Source organism: Oncorhynchus masou, chromosome 29 (genome assembly GCF_036934945.1).
Source record: "Oncorhynchus masou masou isolate Uvic2021 chromosome 29, UVic_Omas_1.1, whole genome shotgun sequence".
In the NCBI taxonomy this organism is placed as follows: domain Eukaryota; kingdom Metazoa; phylum Chordata; class Actinopteri; order Salmoniformes; family Salmonidae; genus Oncorhynchus; species Oncorhynchus masou.
In genome coordinates this window covers 80,197,863-80,222,494 of record NC_088240.1, presented here as the reverse complement: position 1 = coordinate 80,222,494, position 24,632 = coordinate 80,197,863, and the positions used below count along the sequence as shown (strand labels likewise).

At 47.7% G+C, this 24,632-nt stretch overlaps 1 protein-coding gene across 6 annotated transcripts; it reads left to right on the top strand.

Annotated features, from left to right (window-relative positions):
* Positions 1 to 1,445: 1,445 nt before the first annotated feature.
* On the top strand, positions 1,446 to 20,862 carry LOC135520708 (double-stranded RNA-specific adenosine deaminase-like). Of its 6 annotated transcripts, none has more exons than XM_064946462.1 (16): positions 1,446 to 1,531; positions 4,991 to 6,784; positions 7,118 to 7,365; positions 7,558 to 7,747; positions 7,908 to 8,056; positions 8,697 to 8,832; positions 9,146 to 9,378; positions 9,560 to 9,716; positions 10,031 to 10,199; positions 10,313 to 10,406; positions 10,765 to 10,881; positions 15,039 to 15,166; positions 15,515 to 15,697; positions 16,264 to 16,376; positions 18,787 to 18,914; positions 19,155 to 20,862. In XM_064946462.1, the coding sequence occupies exons 2-16, from the start codon at positions 5,135 to 5,137 to the stop codon at positions 19,522 to 19,524; spliced, it is 4,065 nt and encodes a 1,354-aa protein (XP_064802534.1). In that variant the 5' UTR covers positions 1,446 to 1,531; positions 4,991 to 5,134; the 3' UTR covers positions 19,525 to 20,862. The 6 variants fall into 6 exon arrangements, with proteins under 6 accessions (XP_064802534.1, XP_064802532.1, XP_064802533.1 ...); XM_064946460.1 differs by having other exon boundaries at positions 18,787 to 18,986; XM_064946461.1 differs by having other exon boundaries at positions 7,558 to 7,780.
* The last annotated feature ends 3,770 nt before the right edge of the window (positions 20,863 to 24,632 follow it).

Genomic DNA, 24,632 nt, shown 5'->3' with positions numbered 1-24,632 from the left:
GATTGATGATTGGTGACTGATTGGGGAGTGATGATTTTCACCTGTGAGGGGAGAAGGAGAGCAAACACAGGATACATACACACACACACAGGATACCTGTATCCGTAACAAGTGTGAACAGACAGCAACACAGAGTTACACATGGAGTAAACAGTTAACAAGTCAATAACACAGTAGAAAAAGAAAAAAAGAGAGTCTATATACATTGTGTGCAAACGGCATGAGGAGGGAGGCGAATAATTACAATTTAGCAGATTAACACTGGAGTGATAAATGATCAGATGGTAATGTACAGGTAGAGATACTGGTGTGCAAAAGAGCAGAAAAGTAAATAAATAAAAACTGTATGGGGATGAGGTAGGTAAATTGGGTGGGCTATTTACCGATGGACTAAGTACAGCTGCATCGATCGGTTAGCTGCTCAGAGAGCAGATGATAATGATAATATTTTTTAATTTTACCTTTATTTAACCAGGCAAGTCAGTTAAGAACAAATTCTTATTTTCAATGACAGCCTGGGAACAGTGGGTTAACTGCCTGTTCAGGGGCAGAACGACAGATTTGTACCTTGTCAGCTCGGGGGTTATGAACTCGCAACCTTCCGGTTACTAGTCCAACACTCTAACCACTAGGCTATGATGCACTGACTGTAGCCTACTGGACCTTACAGTGATGTATTTCAGGTTGATCCGCTGTGACTTTGAGCAGGACAGAGGACACAATGGAGTGGTGCTGACACCTACTGGGGGATGTAATACGTGCAATTTTGCAGGAAACAGTTTGAACATGGATCCAGTCGGGTCCATTGATTGGTGGATAGTATAGCAGCTTATAGCTCTATGGGTTGGTGAGTGTCCAGGCACTGCAGTAGGCTGTGCAGCTGTAACATGATGTGCTGATCTGCTCCCACTGCCTCTGTGTATCATGCTGTAAATAGTTCACTAACGTGGTCATTACAAGATACAGGCCTCATGTTTGTATTTTGTTGGATTCCCCCTGCAATATATGGGGCCTTTTTTTCCCTACTGCCTTCTCTCACCTCTATCCAGCCAGCCATGCTTTGGGTCTTGAGTCTGGTTCCTCTCAAGGTTTCTTATAGAAAGTAAATCCCGATAAGAGGTACTAGGTCTTTGCAGGGTTCTAGGCCGGATTTGTGGAAGGTTTTGTAGCATACATATATTACATTTCATTGATTTTTTTTTATTTTTAGATCTGATTAATCCAGTCCCAATCCTAAACAAGGGAATGCAATAGCAGTGGCTTGAAGGTACTGCTATTCTACATGTCCTATTCACCTGCCTAAATGAGTCCAATCGACCTGCTGCAGCAAAGGTATTCCACCTTGTGTGATGTTCTTTTTTGGGGGACCGCACTCTGCAGTAAAACGGGCGGCGTCATTCCAAATGCGCCAGGTAAACTGTCGCAAATTAGTGATGTCATCATGCGCCCCCTAACCCCCTTGTTTCTTTGTCGACACTGTCGCTAGCAAGCAGGAACTCGGACTGATACAAATCTTCAATCGTAAACCCAGGTAAATGAATTACATTTTTAACTCTATTTTTTACCTTTCGTGTTAGTTCAATTGAGATCTATATTTCGTTTCGCGCTAACTGAATAGCTTTCAAATGCGACTATGGTTGTTTGCACGCTTGTGCCGCAGTGATGCTCAATCAATGCTAATGTTAGCTGGCAAGCTATATAGCTAGCTATTCAATCCGCGCTATGCATACTTATCATTATTTTCACTGTGCGTTGCATAGTTGTTTACAATTGGGAGTTAATTGGGAAAGTGTTTCTGGAACAAATCGACAGTTGTGCATGTTATTTACGATGCACAACTGCGGTTCTACGTTACCTAGCCAGTGAACCCGCTTGGAGCCTCCATCTGCGCAATATCTTGTTCGGAACATGCGTGCGCAGTCCAAACGACACCCATCCATTCAATGATGGCATATGAGTCCATCTCTGCTAGCAGGTTGCTGAGAGAAATAAAATAGTTACCAGGGTATTCAATGTGTAGTGTCAGTTAAAACCAAGATGGCTTGCCTAGCTCGTAGCTAATTTCAGGTTATATTCATGGAGGACTTCAGTCAAGGGATACACGCCTGTAAAAAGGGAATTGAGGATTAAGGGAGATTTACCAAAAAACGACTGTAAAATGACCAATTGGATCCTATGTTCATCCAGCGACAGACAGCTTTGGGGGTCGGAGGCGGGATGAAATTGCACACTGATAGTTGATCCTCCTCCTGTCCACCAAGCTAACTAGTTGTGCGGGGTTCACTTTGACTGGGGGGATTGAAAATTGTGTGCATCAGAACCATCCCATGACAAAAATTAACTGGGGATGGTTATTCAGTGGCGTCCTTAATTCCACACTCAAGCTGATGGCAGCAGTGATTATTAGTTTGGTTTTGTTTATTTTTCAACCGCGCCAGAGATGCTCTCGCTTGGCGGTGTTTGATTGCCCATTGTATGCATGCGTATCCCTGCGTGATGGAATTGGGTTTGATGCTGCGTTCAAAACAACTGGGAACTCTGAAATCTCATACCTCAGTGCGTTCAGAGAACTGGGAACTCGGGGAAAAAACGAGCTCCGCCTGGGAAAATAATTGCGTCGTGGGTTCGATTCCCGCTGGGGCCACCCATATGTAAAAAGTAGTGGCCCCAGCCGACTTGTAAGTCGCTTTGGACAAAAGCGTCTGCTAAATGGGATATATAATTGTTTTGAACGTTCATCCAAGTCGGAAACACGGGCATCTTTCTAAGAGCTCCGACCTCAAGATTACTGACGTCATGCTTTGACCTCGTTATTTTACCCCCGAGTTCCCAGTTGTCTTGAAAGCACCAATATCTGGGTACAGTGGCCACTAGCTATATTCGGCAGCTGCTGCTGCTCAATTAAACTGTCCTGGTGTTTTTGTCACAACAATGGTTTCACGCAACAGCAGCTGTGAGACATGACAACTAAGAGGCGATTTTGAATTATCATTTTTGTTTTTTTTAGGAAGTGGGGGTGAATGTTTTGGAGTTTATTATTGTTATTCATATATAGACATAATTTCTGAAGATTTTCTTGTCCAGATTGATATTTTCTGTATTGTAATATAATTGTCTGTGTCTCGAGTGGATGCATTGTATAATACATATTGGCTTACTGGATAATAAATAGAAAAAACGATTTCCTTCGCATTTCAATCGATATACTGTATCCTCTAACAAGAAATACATCCTGTTTGACATAACACTACGGTACGTTTTCATTCACATGACAGGGACCGATTATTTTTTATTATTATTTGACAAAATTATATTATAATATCCACATGTTGTGAGAAAAATACATTTGATGTACATCCAAGTATTCAAACAGCCTAGGCCTTGGTACCTTGAGCTTGCACCAGTTTGGGCTACATTCTTACTCTAGCTAGTGAAACCTATGCTAGGAACTATTGCATCACGTGACTCACACAGACTGGCTACAGAGCGTGTCTCGAGAAAGGAAAACGAAACTATTCTGCCCTTTCGTGCTGTTTCTCGTGTTAAGAAACTGTAAATACAGACTTTATATGCGTTTTTAATAGGCCTATCCATCATTTCACATTGTAACGTGTATAAGTATCTTGAATGGTGGGGGTACTAGATGTCTTTTAGAAATTGAAGCGCTCGTGTGGTATGTAAAAAAAAAAAAATACTACAAAACTTTTGGGGGGGATGGTAAAATACATAGAGTTTTGAGAGATATAGCCAAGTGGTTTAATTAGTTTTGTATTTTGATAGAACGTAACTGTTTATATCTAGACTGTTTGAAGTGTAGTCATCTTCTGACCCCGGCAGCGCGCCCGCAGACCTCAAGATCTCTGCCTTTCAAAAGTGACTGAAACCTACTCTCCTTTCTGCCGCCTTCAGGCCAGGTGGTGAGGTAGTAAATCTGTGTTTTATCCCGCGAACTTTCAGGTACGTTCATTAAATTAGTTAATGTCTTTCTACTGTCATCGAGTCGTTTATGCAACCCACTAAGCATGAACTTGTTTTATAACACGTTGACCAGGGCGTATACCCCAATTCTGTCATTCCAATAGAAATGACTCATCAATAATCCAGGAACGGGAACATACAGAAAACAAGGCCATGGGCCAAAGACGTCCTAATATTTAATGCGCAGCTCTGAATATTCATATTGCCCATGGAAGCAGCAGAGGCAACTGAAGTTGAGCCATGCTGGGTTGTTATTTTGGCCGTCTGTTGCCGGCTTGCATTAAGGTCAGCCAGATCCCGCTTTGACCCGGGTCACCTGACCCAGCGCTGCTGCTGCTGTCCGTTAACATTGCCGTGAAATAACTCGATCCTGCTCGTGGTTATATTATTATTATTAATATGGTGGTATTCATAGCGATCGTTTCGGGGGCAGCATGACAGAAGTTTATGTTGGCTAGCACCATGCCTGGCAGGGCTGAAATCTGAGGAGCAGGGGTTGAGTGTCTTCCTGTGGTCGTTTATCCTAGTCTGTCAAAAGTTAGTGCAGCAAATCCTGTCCTTCACTGACCACCTTGAATTTTTTCTTTCCTTCTGCCTCACTCTCACTTCCTATGTGAAGCTGCAAATCATCCGTTAAACCAGATCTAACACAGTGAAGCCACAACCATGAATTATACATTTCTGACCTTTTATACATGGATCTCGTTGCGGCCAATTGGGTCCAACAGCATGTGACACTGGGGCTGTATTGGAGACAGGATGGAGTACAGTGAGACTGTGTCAAATATATATATGTTATTTGTCATAAGCCCTTTGATCTACACTGTGTTTTTCTCCTGCCCTTTTTCCATTTCCATCAGGATTTTCCACTAGATTTTGACCAGTCTTATGTCCCTAGTTTCTTCTTCATATTGCTTTATAGTTGGCTCTTTATTTTTAATTTCATGGCCCTTTTCCTCGCCCACTCAGTCACTTTTGCTTTCGCTCACACCCATCTCGTCCTCTCTCTCAGGTGCTGACTGCCACTTTGCAATCATCGCCCACCCGGCTGTTCTGCCAGACTGTGTTGTTGCATCAGTATCCAACACAGAGACACATCCTCCTATCTGCTGCGTAACAGGCGGCCCTGGTCCCCCCTCAACCTGCCCCCTGCGCTATGAGCAGAGGACGAGGAGGGCCCCCCATAGAGCATTACCACCGACCCCCTCTCCCCCAACTGCAGGCTAAGCAACAATACTACAGAGCTGGACCCCTGGGATTTCACCCCAGAGCCTCCCCGCAACAGGCCCCACACCCAAACGTCCATTCATACCTGGGCCCAGTTCCCCCTCTAGTACCACCCAGTGCTCACTCTCAGCCTCTCTACCCCTCTGCCCCTCCCCCACCCGGTCACAGCCCAGCCCTGAATCAGCAGAGCTCTTGTCCCAGTGGTCCTAACTCCTTCAGGCAGCAGCAGGTCCACTTCCTGAGGGGACAGAACACTGAGGCTCCCCAGTTTAGGGTGAGCCCCAGAGGAGGGGCGCAGAGCTTGGGTAGAGGGGGACCGAACGGACTCTATAACGAATCGAACCAGACCCAGGCAGGGTACAGCAGGTACTCCCAAAACAGTTGTAGGGGGAGAGGGGGATACAGCAGCGAGCGAGGCAGAGGGAACGGTAGGGACTTTGGGTACCCGCCCAGTCAGGGACCCCCTAGAGGACCAACCGGCCCTAGATTCTGGAACCAGAAGCAGACTTCAACACAAAAGCAAGGCTTCAACAGACAGTGGAGTCTTCATGCAGACTGTGCTGACGGGCCGTCTTTCTCAGAAGGCTTTCAGACTTTATCCTTAGACAGAGAGAGGTCCTACAGAGGAAGAGTTGACCGAGGCGACAGCTTTGACAAAGCTTCTGTTGGTAGTAGTAATAATTCAAACAACAAGAGTGTCCCTACATTTCAGCCACCCGACATCCGAGAGCAAGTTTTGCAAGCCTTGGCAGATTTGAGCCCTGGTGAGAAGCTACAAGCAAAGTGTTTGGCGAAAACGCTGCGGTTGCCCAAAAAGTTTATCAACCAGGCCCTTTACGGGCTCGAGCGTGATAAGAAAGCTTCAAAACACGGTGAAAGTCCTCCAGAGTGGACTGTCTACGTAGAACCACAGGAAGAACCGGAAAGTAGAGATTCTGATCCGGAAAGCCCACGTTCCCAACCGAGGGAACATTCTGTGGAGTCACAGGAAAGGCCTTCGGAAGAAGATTGCTCTCACTTCCTGTCTGTGAAGGAGGAGGACGTTGTCATCAACGCTGAGATCCAGCAAATTGAAGCGCAGGGTCCTGAGGGCGACAGAGAAGAAGATTACTACGTAGAATCTGATTCACACTCCTCTTCCTCAGAACCATCTGAGTCATATCGGCAACATTCCCAGTCCCAAACCCAACAACCCAGTATCAACAGCAGCAGTAACGAAGAGCTTGACCTAGACCTTGACGAGAGCGACATGGCGGACTGCGGCAGTAATCAGAAGGAGTTGATCCTGCAGTATCTGCTGGAGGCAGGAGAGGCCACGGCCCTGGTGATTGCCAAGAACCTGGGCCTGAGGGGCGCCAAGCAGGTCAACCCCACCCTATACGCCATGGAGAAGCAGGGCGACGTGAACCGCAACGCAGAGGTGACCCCTCACATCTGGGAGCTATCTGTCCATCGCAGGGAGAGGATGGAGAGGAGCCTCAAGGCCGAGCGCAGCGCCCCTGCAAAGGTCGAAGGAGTGGGGTCCGGATTCCAGGCGGTGCCACCTGGATTGGAGTGTCTAGAGGCCAACGCTGAGGCGGTAGGTGGACACTCTCACACAGCGAGGGGGGGTGGTGGGGGGAGTTCGGTTGGGGAATTCATTGACGTCTTCCTGAATTTGGGAGACCCCCTCGCTTACTTGGAGCCCGTCTCCTACGAAGAGTTGGAAGGGGAGGAGGAGTACGGCAGTTACCCCAGTAACATAATGTTGGTTGGATCATTGAGGGGTGAACATAGCTCTGTAGATTCCGAGCTGAGAATGCCAGGTCTGGAGCCCTTAAAACCGCCTGACACCGATTTTCTCCCCCCCAACTTCTGCGCCACTTCTTTCTTTCCTCACCTACTTCATCTTCAATCTTCATCCCTCTATCAGGAGGACGAGTCGAACGGAGGGCAGTGGGCGACCGACGATATCCCCGAATTCCTCAACGCCATCAGCCGGGATGGAGGGGGGACAGTAGCAGTCTCCCTGGCAGCGCCCCCACCTCAGAACCTCCGTGCCAAACTCCAGGAGGTGAGGGCCAAGAACCCCGTCAGCGGCCTGATGGAGTTTGCCCAGTACCAGGGACACAATTGCGAGTTCCTGCTCCTCGACCAATCAGGGCCTTCACATGACCCCAGGTCAGTGATGTCATAGTGTTCCCAACCAATCATGGCCATTGCTGGTATGTCTAAGAGAGAACCAGCTGATTGAATTAGCAAATTCATTTTTTAAAAATTGCAAGAGAAAGTGTGATGAAGAAATATCAAAAAATGTGTTGTCCCTGCTCTTTCTCGCTACCTCTCACTCCCTTGTATATTTCTCCCTCTCAGATTCCGTATGCAGGTCATGCTGGATGGCAGGTTGTTTCCTGTTGCTGAGGCATCTAATAAAAAGGTGGCTAAGAAAGATGCTGCCGCAGCAACCCTCAGGATTCTGCTGCGTGAGATAGAGGGGGGAGGGGCTGAGGAGGGGCTCACTGCAGGGGTGGACCAGGCCGTGGACCCCACCTCTGACGTCCCTGTAAGTCTGAAGTGTGTTCGTGTGTGTGTGGAGGTTAGTAATAATCCATGTGCTCTGTTGTGGTTGATTGTGTTGTAAAGGCCAAAGATTTGTCTCTTTTTTTCCCCAATCCTTTTCTAACTCTCTGTTCTCTCGCTGTCTCGCTCTCCCTCGCTGTCAGGAGGTGGTGGAGGGTCCGCCCCAGGCCCTGTCCCGTTCCCTGCCGGGGGGTAAGAACCCCGTGTCCATGCTGATGGAGTACAGTCAGCGCACTGGAAACCCCATCGAGTTCATCAACACTGGACAGGAGGGCCCACCTCACGACCCACGGTATCCATCTGTCTACATCCTCATCAGGGATGGGGTCAATTCCAAATGAAGTCAGTCAATTTAGGAAATAAACTGACATTCCAATTCAATAATTGAAAAAATAGCATCCATTTTCAATGATTTCTCAATAAACTGAAAAGTAGAAGCTATTTATTTCAAGTTTTCCATTTTTGAATTTAAATTCAAATCACTTCCTGAATTGAGTGACTTCAATTAGAATTGAGCCCAACCCTGCTTCTCATTTCTCTCTCCCTGGTTCTCTCTTCTATACATAAATGAATCATTAGGAAAGGTGTGCTTGCCCTCACCTCTCTCTCTCTCCCACTGGAGCAGTTATTTGTGTCCTGTATGACTTTCATACTGCAGCAGTCTGCTGACTGGATGATACAACAGCACCTCTGTGTCTCTCTGCATATAACCTTCCCCTAGGCACCTACTGTACTGTCCCGCAGTAATCTGATACTGGGAAGTGTGACCATCTTTGTCCCTCTTCCCCTCCTCTTCCTGAGTGCTGTAGTCTCTGTGAAGGAGATTCACAGCTCTACTCTGATGCCCCCATGTGGCTAGAGAGGAATGTCCTCTTACCTCTCTCACCAATGTATGTTTAGGATGTATAAGTTAGTCTCTGCTCCCTCCTCAGGTTCATGTTCAGGGTGAAGATCGGGGAAAGCCTGTGTGCTGAGAGCTCAGCCCCCAGTAAGAAGGCTGCCAGGCAGCTGGCTGCAGAGGAGGCAGTCAAGGAGTTAATGGCCGACGGGAGACTGCAGCTCAACAAGGTGAGTAAAGGAACCAAACATGGGACAGAAAGATGTTTTAACTAAATGGATGGTTCCCTGAAATAAACACTACCCCATCTATTTAGGATTTAGGCTTGTCAAGCTAGCTAGCTGTTTAGCTATAGACTGACAGAATGTCATAAGACCCAGGCATGTGGACTTCTCTCATTGTGCCTCCAGGCCGTAGTTCTAAGAAAAGATCCTCCGAACACTAAGATCACTCTTCCCTCTCTTCCCACCTCCTCTCCTCCGTCTTTTCACTGCCTTATCTCTCTTCTCCTCCCTCGCTCTCCATTTACCCTGTCCTCTCCAGCCCCAGTTTCCCCTGTGTCTGTCTGGTGATGAAGGGGGCTTCATGCCCGCTTGCCCCTCCCTGCCCCCGCTGACAGAGGAGGAGCTGCGTTCTGCCCACGAGGCGGGGGTTGGTGACCTCATCAGCCACCTAAACAACAACGCTGTGTCAGGTCTGCTGGAGTACGCCCGGGCCAGGGGCTTCGCTGCAGAGATACGACTGGTTGGGCAGTCAGGACCACCGCACGAGCCCAAGTCAGTACACACATTCTTGCCCACACACACACGAACATACACACTAAGTGTAATTCAGAGTCCAGAGCTGCGGTAGTCCGGCGGTCCATTGTCACATATAAAACACTATGAAAGCCAACGGTTCAATATTGTAAAACGCGGCTGTGCAAACATGGATGCTTAACTCTCCCCTCCCTCTCAGGTTTACCTACCAGGCTAAACTAGGGGGTCGCTGGTTCCCTCCTGTCTGTGCTTCTAATAAGAAGCAAGGGAAACAGGAAGCAGCTGATGCAGCTCTGAGGGTTCTGATTGGAGAGGCAGAGAAGGCTGCCCGCACCGGGGAACTAACCCCTGCAGAGGTCAATTTACCTCTCTTACTATACTACTTTTTAAAACTCTGGGTCAGTACCCACACTGGGCTTTGGGTGTGTTAGAGGTGGGTCGGGAGCGAGGAGACTGCACCTAGAATCACACACTATTTCCTCTTCATTTTGATTGCTGGTAGATGATTTTGGGTCACGGGAGGACAGTGATTTTCTCATTGGGTCTGGAGCTGAAAAAGTTGAAGAATGCCTGCTGTACTATGAATACACTGTTAATACTATGATTCTGCTATAACCTACTTCTGTTGACTGGTGGGCCGTTCATAACCTGTTATTGGTTCTGTCTCTAGCTGCCACTGAGTGGTGGGACAATCCATGACCAGATCGCCATGTTGAGTCACCAGCGCTTCAACGCACTCACCACACGCATACAGCACAGTCTTCTGGGAAGGAAGATCCTCGCCACCATCGTCATGAAGAGGGGGGAAGGGCTGGGGACCGTGGTCAGTCTGGGAACAGGTACCTGCCGTGTGTGTGCACGTGCGAGAAAATAATAACAAGCCTTTTGGAATGATTTTTGTCTCAACCTTTTGAGATAAAATACATGTATTTTTGTTTGTTTTTCTCTTCAGGAAATCGCTGTGTTAAAGGGGAGGAGCTGAGTCTTAAAGGGGATACCGTTAATGACTGCCACGCAGAAATCATCTCCAGGAGAGGGTTTATCAGGTAGGAAGTTACTGCTCCTCATTTGTCTTCCATTCAGTCCTTTTATATAACCAGTCTTTTCCCCTTCCTCCTTTGCTCTTCGTTTTGATTCCTTTACAGCTACTCTCCCTGCCTTTCTGAAACCTCCCTTTCTCCCTCTACAGGGTGTCATATGTCAGCTGGGAAGTCATTACAGACTATGATGTGTGTTAATGTGACTGTGGAGTCCATCTGGTTAGTGTAGAGTGTATTAACGCCACTTACCAGATCCTCTGTTTCTCAACCAGTCTCCCTTTATTTGTGTGTTGGATCCTGGACACTTTCACTGATCTGAATCACTCAAATATGGATTCTACCTTTCTTCTCTCCCCCCCTCCAGGTTTCTATATGCTGAGTTGCTGAAGCACTGTGAAGGATCAGAGGACAGCATATTTGAGCCAGCTGAGGAGAACAAGCTCCGGATCAAACCTGACACCACCTTCCACCTCTATATCAGGTGGGCCTACGGAGGATGTCTCTTCCTCGCTTTTTGACCCCCCCCCCATGGCTCATTCTTCTCCACCTACTCTCTTCCCTTTCCTTCTGTGCCCTGGAACTCAACTGGGCCACCAACCCACCCCCACACACACACGTTGTTCTAGGAGTTTGAGAAGCCAGTGTTTTTTTCTGCATAGAAAAGTCTTGGGCGGCCCGCTTAAGTGTTTTCGGGCCACGTATGGCAAAACAGTAAAATGAAAAATGTCATGTTTAGATAATGATTTCTGGGGTGGAAAAACATTGTCAATGTAAACTGAAGACTTTTAAACCAGATATAAAGTATGTAGAAAAGATAATGGCGTTATATACAGTGGGGCAAAAAGTATTTAGTCAGCCACCAATTGTGCAAGTACTCCCACATAAAAAGATGAGAGGTCTGGAATTTTCATCATAGGTACACTACAACTATGACAAAACGAGAGGGGAAAAAATCCAGAAAATCACATTGTAGGATTTTTAATGAATTTAATTGCAAATTATGTTGGAAAATAAGTATTTGGTCAATAACAAAAGTTCATCTCAATACTTTCTCATTGCCAACAAAGGGTATATAACAGAGGTCAAACGTTTTCTGTAAGTCTTCACAAGGTTTTCACACACTGTTGCTGGTATTTTAGCCCATTCCTCCATGCAGATCTCCTCTAGAGAAGTGATGTTCTGGGGCTGTTGCTGGTCAACACGGACTTTCAACTCCCTCTAAAGATTTTCTATGGGGTTGAGATCTGGAGACTGGCTAGGCCACTCCAGGACCTTGAAATGCTTCTTACGAAGCGACTCCTTCGTTGCCCGGGCGGTGTGTTTGGGATCATTGTCATGCTGAAAGACCCATCCACGTTTCATCTTCAATGCCCTTGCTGATGGAAGGAGGTTTTCACTCAAAATCTCACGATACATGGCCCCATTCATTCTTTCCTTTACACGGATCAGTCGTCCTGGTCCCTTTGCAGAAAAACAGCCCCAAAGCATGATGTTTCCACCCCCATGCTTCACAGTAGGTATGGTGTTCTTTGGATGCAACTCAGCATTCTTTATCCTCCAAACACGACGAGTTGAGTTTTTACCAAAAAGTTCTATTTTGGTTTCATCTGACCATATGACATTCTCCCAATCTTCTTCTGGATCATCCAAACGCTCTCTAGCAAACTTCAGATGGGCCTGGACATGTACTGGCTTAAGCAGGGGGACACGTCTGGCACTGCAGGATTTGAGTCCCTGGCGGCGTAGTGTGTTACTGATGGTAGGCTTTGTTACTTTGGTCCCAGCTCTCTGCATGTCATTTACTAGGTCCCCCCGTGTGGTTCTGGGATTTTTGCTCACCGTTCTTGTGATCATTTTGACCCCACGGGGTGAGATCTTGCGTGGAGCCCCAGATCGAGGGAGATTATCAGTGGTCTTGTATGTCTTCCATTTCCTAATAATTGCTCCCACAGTTGATTTCTTCAAACCAAACTGCTTACCTATTGCAGATTCAGTCTTCCCAGCCTGGTGCAGGTCTACAATTTTGTTTCTGGTGTCCTTTGACAGCTCTTTGTTCTTTGCCATAGTGGAGTTTGGAGTGTGACTGTTTGAGGTTGTGGACAGGTGTCTTTTATACTGATAACAAGTTCAAACAGGTGCCATTAATACAGGTAACGAGTGGAGGACAGAGGAGCCTCTTAACTTCATGCGACGAGCAATCCCGGATCCGGGATCCTATTTATAGCCTCAAGCTCATTAGCATAACGCAACGTTAACTATTCATGAAAATCGCAAATGAAATGAAATAAATATATTTGCTCTCAAGCTTAGACTTTTGTTAACAACACTGTCATCACAGATTTTCAAAATATGCTTTTCAACCATAGCTAAACAAGCATTTGTGTAAGAGTATTGATAGCTAGCATAGCATTAAGCCTAGAATTCAGCCAGCAACATTTTCACAAAAACAAGAAAAGCATTCAAATAAAATCATTTACCTTTGAAGAACTTTGGATGTTTTCAATGAGGAGACTCTCAGTTACATAGCAAATGTTCAGTTTTTCCTGAAAGATTCTTTGTGTAGGAGAAATCGCTCTGTTTTGTACATCACTTTTGACTACCAAAAAAAAACGAAAATTCAGTCACCAAAACGCCAAACTTTTTTCCAAATTAACTCCATAATATCGACTGAAACATGGCAAATGTTTAGAATCAATCCTCAAGGTGTTTTTCACATATTTCTTCATTGATATATCGTTCGTAGAAGTCTGCTTTCTTCTCTGAATTAAATGGAAAAATACTTACAGCTGAGGTTTACGCACCAATTTCGACGCAGGACACCGGGCGGACACCTGGTAAATGTGGTCTCTTATGGTCAATCTTCCAATGATATGCCTACAAATACGTCACAATGCTGCAGACACCTTGGGGAAACGGCAGAAATTGTGGGCTCTCTCCTTGCGCATTCACAGCCATATAAGGAGACAGTGGAAAACAGCGCTTCAAAAATTTTGCTCATTTCCTGTTTGAAGTTTCATCTTGGTTTCGCCTGTAGCATCAGTTCTGTGGCACTCACAGATAATATCTTTGCAGTTTTGGAAACGTCAGTGTTTTCTTTCCAAAGCTGTCAATAATATGCATCGTCGAGCATCTTTTCGTGACAAAATATCTTGTTTAAAACGGGAACGTTTTTTTAATCCAAAAATGAAATACTGCCCCTAGAGTTCAAAGAGGTTAAAGAAGAAGTTACAGGCCTGTGAGAGCCAGAAATCTTGCTTCTTTGTAGGTGACCAAATACTTATTTTCCACCATAATTTGCAAATAAATTCATTAAAAATCTTACAATGTGATTTTCTGGATTTTTTTTCTCTCATTTTGTCTGTCATAGTTGAAGTGTACCTATGATGAAAATTACAGGCCTCTTTCATCTTTTTAAGTGGGACAACTTGCACAATTGGTGGCTGACTAAATACTTTTTTGCCCCACTATATCCCGCTCTCCCTCTCTCACTCTCTCTACCTCTCTCGTGCTCCCAACCTCTCGCTCTACCTCTCCCTCTCTGGTGCTCTCGCGCGCCCTACCTCTCGCGCGCCCTACCTCTCGCGCGCCCTACCTCTCTCGCGCGCCCTACCTCTCTCGCGCGCCCTACCTCTCTCGCGCGCCCTACCTCTCTCGCGCGCCCTACCTCTCTCGCGCGCCCTACCTCTCTCGCGCGCCCTACCTCTACCGCGCGCCCTACCTCTCTCGCGCGCCCTACCGCTCTCGCGCTCTACCTCTTCCCCTCTCGCGCTTTACCTCTTCCCCTCTCGTGCTCTACCTCTTCCCCTCTCGCGCTCTACCTCTCTCGCGCTCTACCTCTTCCCCTCTACCGCCCTACCTCTCTCGCGCCCTACCTCTCGCCCTCTACCGCGCCCTACCTCTACCGCGCGCCCTACCTCTACCGCGCGCCCTACCTCTACCGCGCGCCCTACCTCTACCGCGCGCCCTACCTCTACCGCTCTCGCGCTCTACCTCTACCGCTCTCGCGCTCTACCGCTCTCGCGCTCTACCTCTACCGCTCTCGCGCTTTACCTCTTCCCCTCTCGCGCTCTACCTCTTCCCCTCTACCGCCCTACCTCTCTCGCGCCCTCTACCGCCCTACCTCTCTCACGCCCTACCTTGCCCTACCGTCCTACCTCTCTCTCGCCCTACCGCACTACCTCTCGCGCCCTACCGCCCTACCGTCCTACCTCTCTCTCGCCCTACCGCACTACCTCTCGCACCCTACCGCCCTACCCCTCTCGCGCCCTACCTCTCTCGCGCCCTACCGCCCTACCTCTCTCGCGCCCTACCGCCCTACCTCTCTCGCGCCCTACCGCCCTACCTCTCTCGCGCCCTACCGCCCTACCCCTCTCGCGCCCTACCCCTCTCGCGCCCTACCCCTCTCGCGCCCTACGCGCCCTACCCCTCTCGCGCCCTACCCCTCTCGCGCTCTACCCCTCTCGCGCTCTACCCCTCTCGCGCTCTACCCCTCTCGCGCTCTACCCCTCTCGCGCTCTACCCCTCTCGCGCTCTACCCCTCTCGCGCTCTACCCCTCTCGCGCTCTACCCCTCTCGCGCTCTACCTCTTCCCCTCTCGCGCTCTACCTCTTCCCCTCTCGCGCTCTACCTCTCCCCCAGTACTGCTCCGTGTGGAGACGGGGCGTTGTTTGATAAGTCGTGCAGCGAGGACGCGGGGGACGGCCAGGGCCACCAGCCCCTGTTTGAGAACGCCAAGCAGGGCAAGCTGCGCACCAAGGTGGAGAATGGTGAGTTACAGCCAGATGCCATCTGCAGCACTGTTCCATGAGGACCCCCTCTGTTACTGAGGACAAGCACATAGAGCCACCATGTTGCTTAACTCCCCTCTCTGCAGGCCAAACAGAGCATGACTACACATTCACACCTCATTTGCTGCTGCTGCCACAAACACACCTGGTAGAAAGGACAAATATCCCAACAGATTTGAATGTTCCAGTCTAGAGCATGGACTGTGTGATTCTAGTGTACAACCATCACTTTGACCACTGGCTCTCTCATACACCCTACTCCTCATACTGCATGGCTTTGTCTTTGGAGTCAAAAGTATGCCTCAAGCGTGTCTGTGCCATGTGTAGGTGAGGGTACCATCCCGGTAGAGTCATCAACCATCGTACCCACCTGGGACGGCATCCAGCATGGCGAGCGTCTGAGGACCATGAGCTGTAGCGACAAGATCCTTCGCTGGAACGTCCTGGGTCTGCAGGGAGCCCTGCTCTCCCACTTCCTCCATCCTATCTACCTGGCTTCAATCACCCTGGGTGAGGAGGGAACGATAGTACATAGAGGGAGATTGGTGGAAGGAGAGAAGAGATGAGGGAGGGATGGAGGGGACAGTAAACATTTGAGGGAGGTTTGATTTGAAAAATAGTGAGGGAGGATAGATTGAGTGTGGGAGTAAAGAGAGAGGGGGGGTTAACAGTCACCATTGGCTTCAGTCATGTTTAAAAAAACTCCACTCATAAGTAGACACCATCTCAATCCCAAACTACATTGTCCTTATACTGTAGGAGTCATGACCAGCTAACTATCCACCCAGACAGTCACTGTCCTTATACTGTAGGAGTCATGACCAGCTAACTATCCACCCTGACTGACCCCCTCAGACATCAATCTCTTTACTCACCTCTCCTTGTCAGAGTACTTTATGATGTGATCAACATGGAAATACACTGACTCCCACACTCTTCTGTCATTCTTTCTCTCCCTCTTTCTTTACATGTCAATCTCTGCCCCCCTCTGTCTCGCCCCCCCTCCTCTCTCATACCCCTTCCTCTATCTTCCGTTTTGTTTTCCCTGTCCTTGTCTCTTATATTTGTCCCTCCAGGCTACCTGTATAGCCATGGCCACCTGACACGTGCTGTCTGCTGCCGATTGGCCAGAGACGGCGAAGCCTTCTCCAAGAGTCTACCTGCTCCCTACACACTTAACCACCCCGAGGTACACGTACAGAAACACTCTCAACCACCCCGAGGTACACATACAGTACACACACAGAAAAACACTCAACCACCCACGAGGTACACGTACAGAAACACTCAACCACCCCGAGGTACACGTACAGAAACACTCAACCACCCCGAGGTACACGTACAGAAACACTCAACCACCCCGAGGTACACGTACAGAAACACACTCAACCACCCCGAGGTACACGTACAGAAACACACTCAACCACCCCGAGGTACACGTACAGTACGTACAGAAACACACTCAACCACCCCGAGGTACACGTACAGTACACATACAGAAACACACTCAACCACCCCGAGGTACACGTACAGTACACATACAGAAACACACTCAACCACCCCGAAGGTACACGTACAGAAATGCACTCAACCGCCCCGAGGTACACGTACAGGAATGCACTCAACCACCCCGAGGTACAGTGCCTTGCGAAAGTATTCGGCCCCCTTGAACTTTGCGACCATTTGCCACATTTCAGGCTTCAAACATAAAGATATAAAACTGTATTTTTTTTGTGAAGAATCAACAAGTGGGACACAATCATGAAGTGGAACGACATTTATTGGATATTTCAAACTTTTTAACAAATCAAAAACGGAATAATTGGGCGTGCAAAATTATTCAGCCCCCTTAAGTTAATACTTTGTAGCGCCACCTTTTGCTGCGATTACAGCTGTAAGTCGCTTGGGGTATGTCTCTCAGTTTTGCACATCGAGAGACTGAATTTTTTTTCCCATTCCTCCTTGCAAAACAGCTCGAGCTCAGTGAGGTTGGATGGAGAGCATTTGTGAACAGCAGTTTTCAGTTCTTTCCACAGATTCTCGATTGGATTCAGGTCTGGACTTTGACTTGGCCATTCTAACACCTGGATATGTTTATTTTTGAACCATTCCATTGTAGATTTTGCTTTATGTTTTGGATCATTGTCTTGTTGGAAGACAAATCTCCGTCCCAGTCTCAGGTCTTTTGCAGACTCCATCAGGTTTTCTTCCAGAATGGTCCTGTATTTGGCTCCATCCATCTTCCCATCAATTTTAACCATCTTCCCTGTCCCTGCTGAAGAAAAGCAGGCCCAAACCATGATGCTGCCACCACATAACATTTTGCATTGTTGCCAAAAAGTTCAATTTTGGTTTCATCTGACCAGAGCACCTTCTTCCACATGTTTGGTGTGTCTCCCAGGTGGCTTGTGGCAAACTTTAAACGACACTTTTTATGGATATCTTTAAGAAATGGCTTTCTTCTTGCCACTCTTCCATAAAGGCCAGATTTGTGCAATATACGACTGATTGTTGTCCTATGGACAGAGTCTCCCACCTCAGCTGTAGATCTCTGCAGTTCATCCAGAGTGATCATGGGCCTCTTGGCTGCATCTCTGATCAGTCTTCTCCTTGTATGAGCTGAAAGTTTAGAGGGACGGCCAGGTCTTGGTAAATTTGCAGTGGTCTGATACTCCTTCCATTTCAATATTATCGCTTGCACAGTGCTCCTCGGGATGTTTAGAGCTTGGGAAATCTTTTTGTATCCAAATCCGGCTTTAAACTTCTTCACAACAGTATCTCGGACCTGCCTGGTGTGTTCCTTGTTCTTCATGATGCTCTCTGCGCTTTTAACGGACCTCTGAGACTATCACAGTGCAGGTGCATTTATACAGAGACTTGATTACACACAGGTGGATTGTATTTATCATCATTAGTCATTTAGGTCAACATTGGATCATTCAGAGATCCTCACTGAACTTCTGGAGAGAGTTTGCTGCACTGAATGTAAAGGGGCTGAATAATTTTGCACGCCCAATTTTTCAGTTTTTGATTTGTTAAAAAAGTTTGAAATATCCAATAAATGTCGTTTCACTTCATGATTGTGTCCCACTTGTTGTTGATTCTTCACAAAAAAATACAGTTTTATATCTTTATGTTTGAAGCCTGAAATGTGGCAAAAGGTTGCAAAGTTCAAGGGGGCCGAATACTTTCGCAAGGCACTGTATAAGCACAGTACACACTCAACTACCCCGAGGTACACACACACACAGTACACATACAGAAACACACTCAACCTCACATACAGAAACACACTCAACCACCCCGAGGTACACACACACAGTACACATACAGAAATACACTCAACCACCCCGAGATATATACACACACACACACACACACACACACACACACACACAGCCGCTCCAAGCTTCCAGCATAGCCATTAACACAGACACAAACATTGCGTTCCGCTCTGTTTAAAATGGTTGATTCATCTGAAAGGACTTATTTAGTCGAATTTCAAATTTGACCTGTTATTGTGGGTATAGTGAAATGCCTGTAATTGAACACACTCTTCCTCTCCCTTTACTCCTCTCCATCACTCTGTCTCCCTTCAGGTGGGCAGGGTGAGTGTGTATGACTCGACGCGTCACACAGGGAAGACCAAGGAGTCCAGCGTGAACTGGAGCCAGCCAGACCACATCACTGTGGAGGTGCTGGATGGGACCAAGGGCAAACTGGACGGGTACGCACCCCGCACCACAACTAGAACCAGACCCTCAGACCTCATCCACCCTCATCCAGATAGCAGCACCAGGTGGTTAACCTGGGCTACACAGGGCCCCATTTCAGTAGAATAGCGATCACTATTTATACTCCATATCGAGTAGTGGCATTTAATTCATATGAAAAACATGTTGAAAATGTTTCAATCCCAGCGCAGTAGCTTCTGTGTATTCCTAAACCCTGTTTGTCTTCCCTCTAGCCCCAAACTGGACGTGTCGCGGGTCTCCAAGTCCAACATCTTCCGTCAATTCCGGTCGTTATGCCAACAGTGCGGACGCCAGGACCTGCTGGCTCTCCCGTCTTACGCCCAAGCCAAGATGGCCGCCATGTCCTTCCAGGTCGCAAAGCAGCAGTTCTTCGATGCGCTCGGTAGCCATGGTTACGGTGCCTGGATTGGCAAGCCATTGGAGGAGAAGAGCTTTGACGAAGCGGCGGCCTCCGATGGCCAAGGGGCAGGAAGTGTTGCTAATAGCAACCAGGGATACAACAACAACAATAGCTATGGAAGCACAACCACTGACTATAACAGCAGCCAGTGGGGTAGTAGTGCGTACACACAGGCCATGTAGAAAGGAGGGAGAGGGGAGGGTTGGCTAGCGATAGGACATGAGCCTGGAGGACAGGGGGGGAAGGGAGGAGAGGAAAGAGGAGCTAACAGCAAGTACTGGATCTTCTTGAAAGAAGATCAGACAGATTGGAAAGGACAGAGTTACGGAGATGGAGGGAGGGAAGGGGATAACAGGCCAGCCCAAGGGGTGAGAGTCAGACAGCAGCAAGAGAGATGGAGAGAGAAGGGGTTGCTACTGCTACACAAAAGCATCAGAATATAGAAAGAGAGGGGAGAATAGGGGGTTAGTAAGCATGATGACTGTGATGTAGTGACATTCAGAGCTGCATAGCATGCACTACTGCTCCACTGTAACAGTAGCCCCAGGACACTCTATCCTCACATTTACATACAGGACAAACCCTCCCTGCCCTCACGCACACAGCCCTGTCTCTCTAGTTCAGACACCCTACACCTGACCCTGTCCTACTCGCCAGCCAGCCATTCAATCACGCATGACTAGTTTAATCTGTACTTCTCAGCCTGAGCATGGATAGTAGTGATCACACTTTATATATATAAACCAGCCTTGTAACGTTTAGCTAGTCCCCGACCTAGTAACCCACCCCTTTACACTGTTGTTAATGCTATGGCTACGTCTACAGGTCACAGCCTGGTCCATCCCATAACTCTCGACTGTAACATAGATTTGATGACTAACTAGCCTAGATCATAATTCTTCTGTTATTGTTGTGTCCTATGTGGTGTGTATCGCTATTGTTCTTAAGTTTTTTTGGTGTTGTCACTCGAGGGCCACGTCAGGAAGGACAACGGTGACGTTGAGAACTGCTGAGAACAAGTAAATCAGCTACTTGTTTTCATTTTAGGATTCATGTTAGGGGGGTCAAAGTTCAGGTTAGGATAAGTGATTACTCGTAGTTGTGATAAAAAAAGAAAAGAAAGGCTTTGCACTCTTGTCCTTCCTAGCGTGGCCAGAATGTGGCCGGCGGGTTTTATGCGGACAGGGAGAAAGACTGGTTTGTTTTTATGTTTTAGTTCAGTCTGATCAAATACATTCAAGGGTGAAGCAATATATACATCATGTACATACAAATACATAAATACACAGATGTATATGCAATAACAATGTTTGTGTAGGGTATGTATATATCTCTGTGTGTGTATGTATATGTATATATTATGTATATATTTTGTAAGTCATGCCTAAAATTGATTTTCTATTGACTATTTTTTTGAAACGTTTTAACAAGTGGATGACAGAAAGCATTTTGTTTTATTATGTATGAAAATTCTGTCAAGTTTTAAGTGATTATAAAGACCGGCTTTGGAAAAGCTGAAATGTGTGTTTGTCTTTTTTTAAATGTATACTAAAGCCCTCATAACTGTGAATATAGACTGTTAGCCAAGTAAAAACACTACAGTCAGCACACTTGAGAATGTTTGTGTGTTTCTTCAGTCTCGTTTGTCTCTTGTGCAGAAAGGGGTAATTGGTCATTTAAGCGATGGACTCCATAGAGGCGTGTGTGTTATAGATTCTACTGTTTGTTTTCAAAGAAGATGTTGTCTGGTGGAGGGTTGATCTTCTTTACACAACACTGATGCAGTGAATGGAATGAGTGCTGTGTGTGTTTACCAGTTATTCAGTCCCTCAGTGGGACTGTGAGGGTACCTTACATCAGTGTCTGTCTTGTTGATATTCTCTGACTGCTAAGTATTGCCGGGCTAGGCCTGGGGAGCTGTGAGTGACCAGAAGAGCTCTGGCTGAACTGAATATTGCCAGGCTAGGCCTGGGGAGCTGTGAGTGACCAGAAGAGCTCTGGCTGAACTGAATATTGCCAGGCTAGGCCCGGGGGGCTGTGAGTCTGGCTGAACTGAATATTGCCAGGCTAGGCCTGGGGAGCAGTGAGTCTGTCTGAACTGAATATTGCCAGGCTAGGCCTGGGGGGCTGTGAGTCTGGCTGAACTGAATATTGCCAGGCTAGGCCTGGGGAGCAGTGAGTCTGTCTGAACTGAATATTGCCAGGCTAGGCCTGGGGAGCTGTGAGTGACCAGAAGAGCTCTGGCTGAACTGAATATTGCCAGGCTAGGCCCGGGGGGCTGTGAGTCTGGCTGAACTGAATATTGCCAGGCTAGGCCTGGGGAGCAGTGAGTCTGTCTGAACTGAATATTGCCAGGCTAGGCCTGGGGAGCTGTGAGTGACCAGAAGAGCTCTGGCTGAACTGAATATTGCCAGGCTAGGCCCGGGGAGCTGTGAGTCTGGCTGAACTGAATATTGCCAGGCTAGGCCTAGGGAGCTGTGAGTCTGGCTGAACTGAATATTGCCAGGCTAGGCCTGGGGAGCAGTGAGTCTGTCTGAACTGAATATTGCCAGGCTAGGCCTAGGGAGCTGTGAGTCTGGCTGAACTGAATATTGCCAGACTAGGCCCGGGGAGCTGTGAGTGACCAGAAGAGCTCTGGCTGAACTGAATATTGCCAGGCTAGGCCCGGGGAGCTGTGAGTCTGGCTGAACTGAATATTGCCAGGCTCGGCCTGGGGAGCTGTGAGTGACCAGAAGAGCTCTGGCTGAACTGAATATTGCCAGGCTAGGCCCGGGGAGCTGTGAGTCTGTCTGAAATGAATATTGCCAGGCTAGGCCTGGGGAGCTGTGAGTGACCAGAAGAGCTCTGGCTGAACTGAATATTGCCAGGCTAGGCCCGGGGAGCTGTGAGTCTGGCTGAACTGAATTTTGCCAGGCTAGGCCCGGGGAGCTGTGAGTGACCAGAGCAGAGACGTCATGCCCCCTCAGATTTGTCCTGTTTAAAATATAATTGTTAAAGTTTTGTTTCTCTGTAATACCACGAGCCACTTAGCAATTTTATGAAGTTGGCTTTAGCTCAGATAGGTTCCCAACCCCATAACTAGCTACTAAGAAGCCATTTCAGGCTGTTCGAGTAGCTGGTTTGTCTATTTGCCTGCTGGCAACATTGATACACTTTAGAAAAGCAAACAATTACTATATGAACTGAGTAAGACATTCCTTTCAATCTTTTAGCAGAGATGCAGAGAAGCATCTTAAAAACAATAACCACCAGTCTGAAGGATACCGACTGCTCAAGAGGTATTATTAGATATGCAATTATGTATATTTTTGTACATAGAATGAATCATGAATATGGCTCTAGGTTGCAGGAAAAAGCTGTTTCAGGTGTATAAAAAAATGATCCAACTTCCATATGCTGACCTAGCCCCCTCCAGACCCTGCCCCCTCCAGACCCCGCCCCCCTCCAGACCCCACCCCCCAGGCATCCTCGAGTACTTTGTGCCCCCTCAGATTTTGAAGGTGCTTTGATGCTCCTACAGAAAATATCTAAATGTTGTGAACTGAATGTTGTCAGGCTAGGTCTGGGGACCTGTGTGAACTGAATGTTGTCAGGCTAGGTCTGGGGAGCTGTGTGAACTGAATGTTGTCAGGCTAGGTCTGGGGACCTGTGTGAACTGAATGTTGTCAGGCTAGGTCTGGGAAGCTGTGTGAACTGAATTGTCAGGTTAGGTCTGGGGAGCTGTGTGAACTGAATGTTGTCAGGCTAGGTCTGGGGAGCTGAGTGAACTGAATTGTCAGGTTAGGTCTGGGAAGCTGTGTGAACTGAATGTTGTCAGATTAGGTCTGGGAAGCTGTGTGAACTGAATTGTCAGGTTAGGTCTGGGGGGCTGTGTGAACAGAATGTTGTCAGGCTAGGTCTGGGAGCTGTGTGAACTGAATGTTGTCAGGTTAGGTCTGGGAAGCTGTGTGAACTGAATTGTCAGGTTAGGTCTGGGGAGCTGTGTGAACTGAATTGTCAGGTTAGGTCTGGGGAGCTGTGTGAACTGAATTGTCAGGTTAGGTCTGGGAGCTGTGTGAACTGAATGTTGTCAGGCTAGGTCTGGGGAGCTGTGTGAACTGAATTGTCAGGTTAGGTCTGGGAGCTGTGTGAACTGAATGTTGTCAGGCTAGGTCTGGGAGCTGTGTGAACTGAATGTTGTCAGGCTAGGTCTGGGGAGCTGTGTGAACTGAATTGTCAGGTTAGGTCTGGGAGCTGTGTGAACTGAATGTTGTCAGGCTAGGTCTGGGAGCTGTGTGAACTGAATTGTCAGGTTAGGTCTGGGAGCTGTGTGAACTGAATGTTGTCAGGCTAGGTCTGGGAGCTGTGTGAACTGAATGTTGTCAGGCTAGGTCTGGGGAGCTGTGTGAACTGAATTGTCAGGTTAGGTCTGGGGAGCTGTGTGAACTGAATGTTGTCAGGCTAGGTCTGGGGAGCTGTGTGAACTGAATTGTCAGGTTAGGTCTGGGGAGCTGTGTGAACTGAATGTTGTCAGGCTAGGTCTGGGGAGCTGTGTGAACTGAATGTTGTCAGGCTAGGTCTGGGAGCTGTGTGAACTGAATGTTGTCAGGTTAGGTTTGGGGAGCTGTGTGAACTGAATGTTGTCAGGCTAGATCTGGGAGCTGTGTGTACTGAATGTTGTCAGGCTAGGTCTGGGGAGCTGTGTGAACTGAATGTTGTCAGGCTAGGTCTGGGAGCTGTGTGAACTGAATGTTGTCAGGTTAGGTTTGGGGAGCTGTGTGAACTGAATGTTGTCAGGCTAGGTTTGGGGAGCTGTGTGAACTGAATGTTGTCAGGCTAGGTCTGGGGAGCTGTGTGAACTGAATGTTGTCAGGCTAGGTCTGGGGAGCTGTGTGAACTGAATGTTGTCAGGCTAGGTCTGGGAGCTGTGTGAACTGAATGTTGTCAGGTTAGGTCTGGGGAGCTGTGTGAACTGAATGTTGTCAGGCTAGGTTTGGGGAGCTGTGTGAACTGAATGTTGTCAGGCTAGGTCTGGGGAGCTGTGTGAACTGAATGTTGTCAGGTTAGGTTTGGGGAGCTGTGTGAACTGAATGTTGTCAGGCTAGGTTTGGGGAGCTGTGTGAACTGAATGTTGTCAGGCTAGGTCTGGGGAGCTGTGTGAACTGAATGTTGTCAGGTTAGGTTTGGGGAGCTGTGTGAACTGAATGTTGTCAGGCTAGGTCTGGGGAGCTGTGTGAACTGAATGTTGTCAGGTTAGGTCTGGGGAGCTGTGTGAACTGAATTGTCAGGTTAGGTCTGGGGAGCTGTGTGA

Excerpts from the sequence above, each read along its gene's own strand:
- LOC135520708 (XM_064946457.1), top strand. The coding sequence starts at position 5,135 with ATGAGCAGAGGACGAGGAGGGCCCCCCATAGAGCATTACCACCGACCC. Across the intron at positions 8,833-9,145 it reads GGAGACTGCAGCTCAACAAG|CCCCAGTTTCCCCTGTGTCT; the intron begins GTGAGTAAAGGA and ends TGTCCTCTCCAG. Across the intron at positions 10,882-15,038 it reads ACCTTCCACCTCTATATCAG|TACTGCTCCGTGTGGAGACG; the intron begins GTGGGCCTACGG and ends CCTCTCCCCCAG.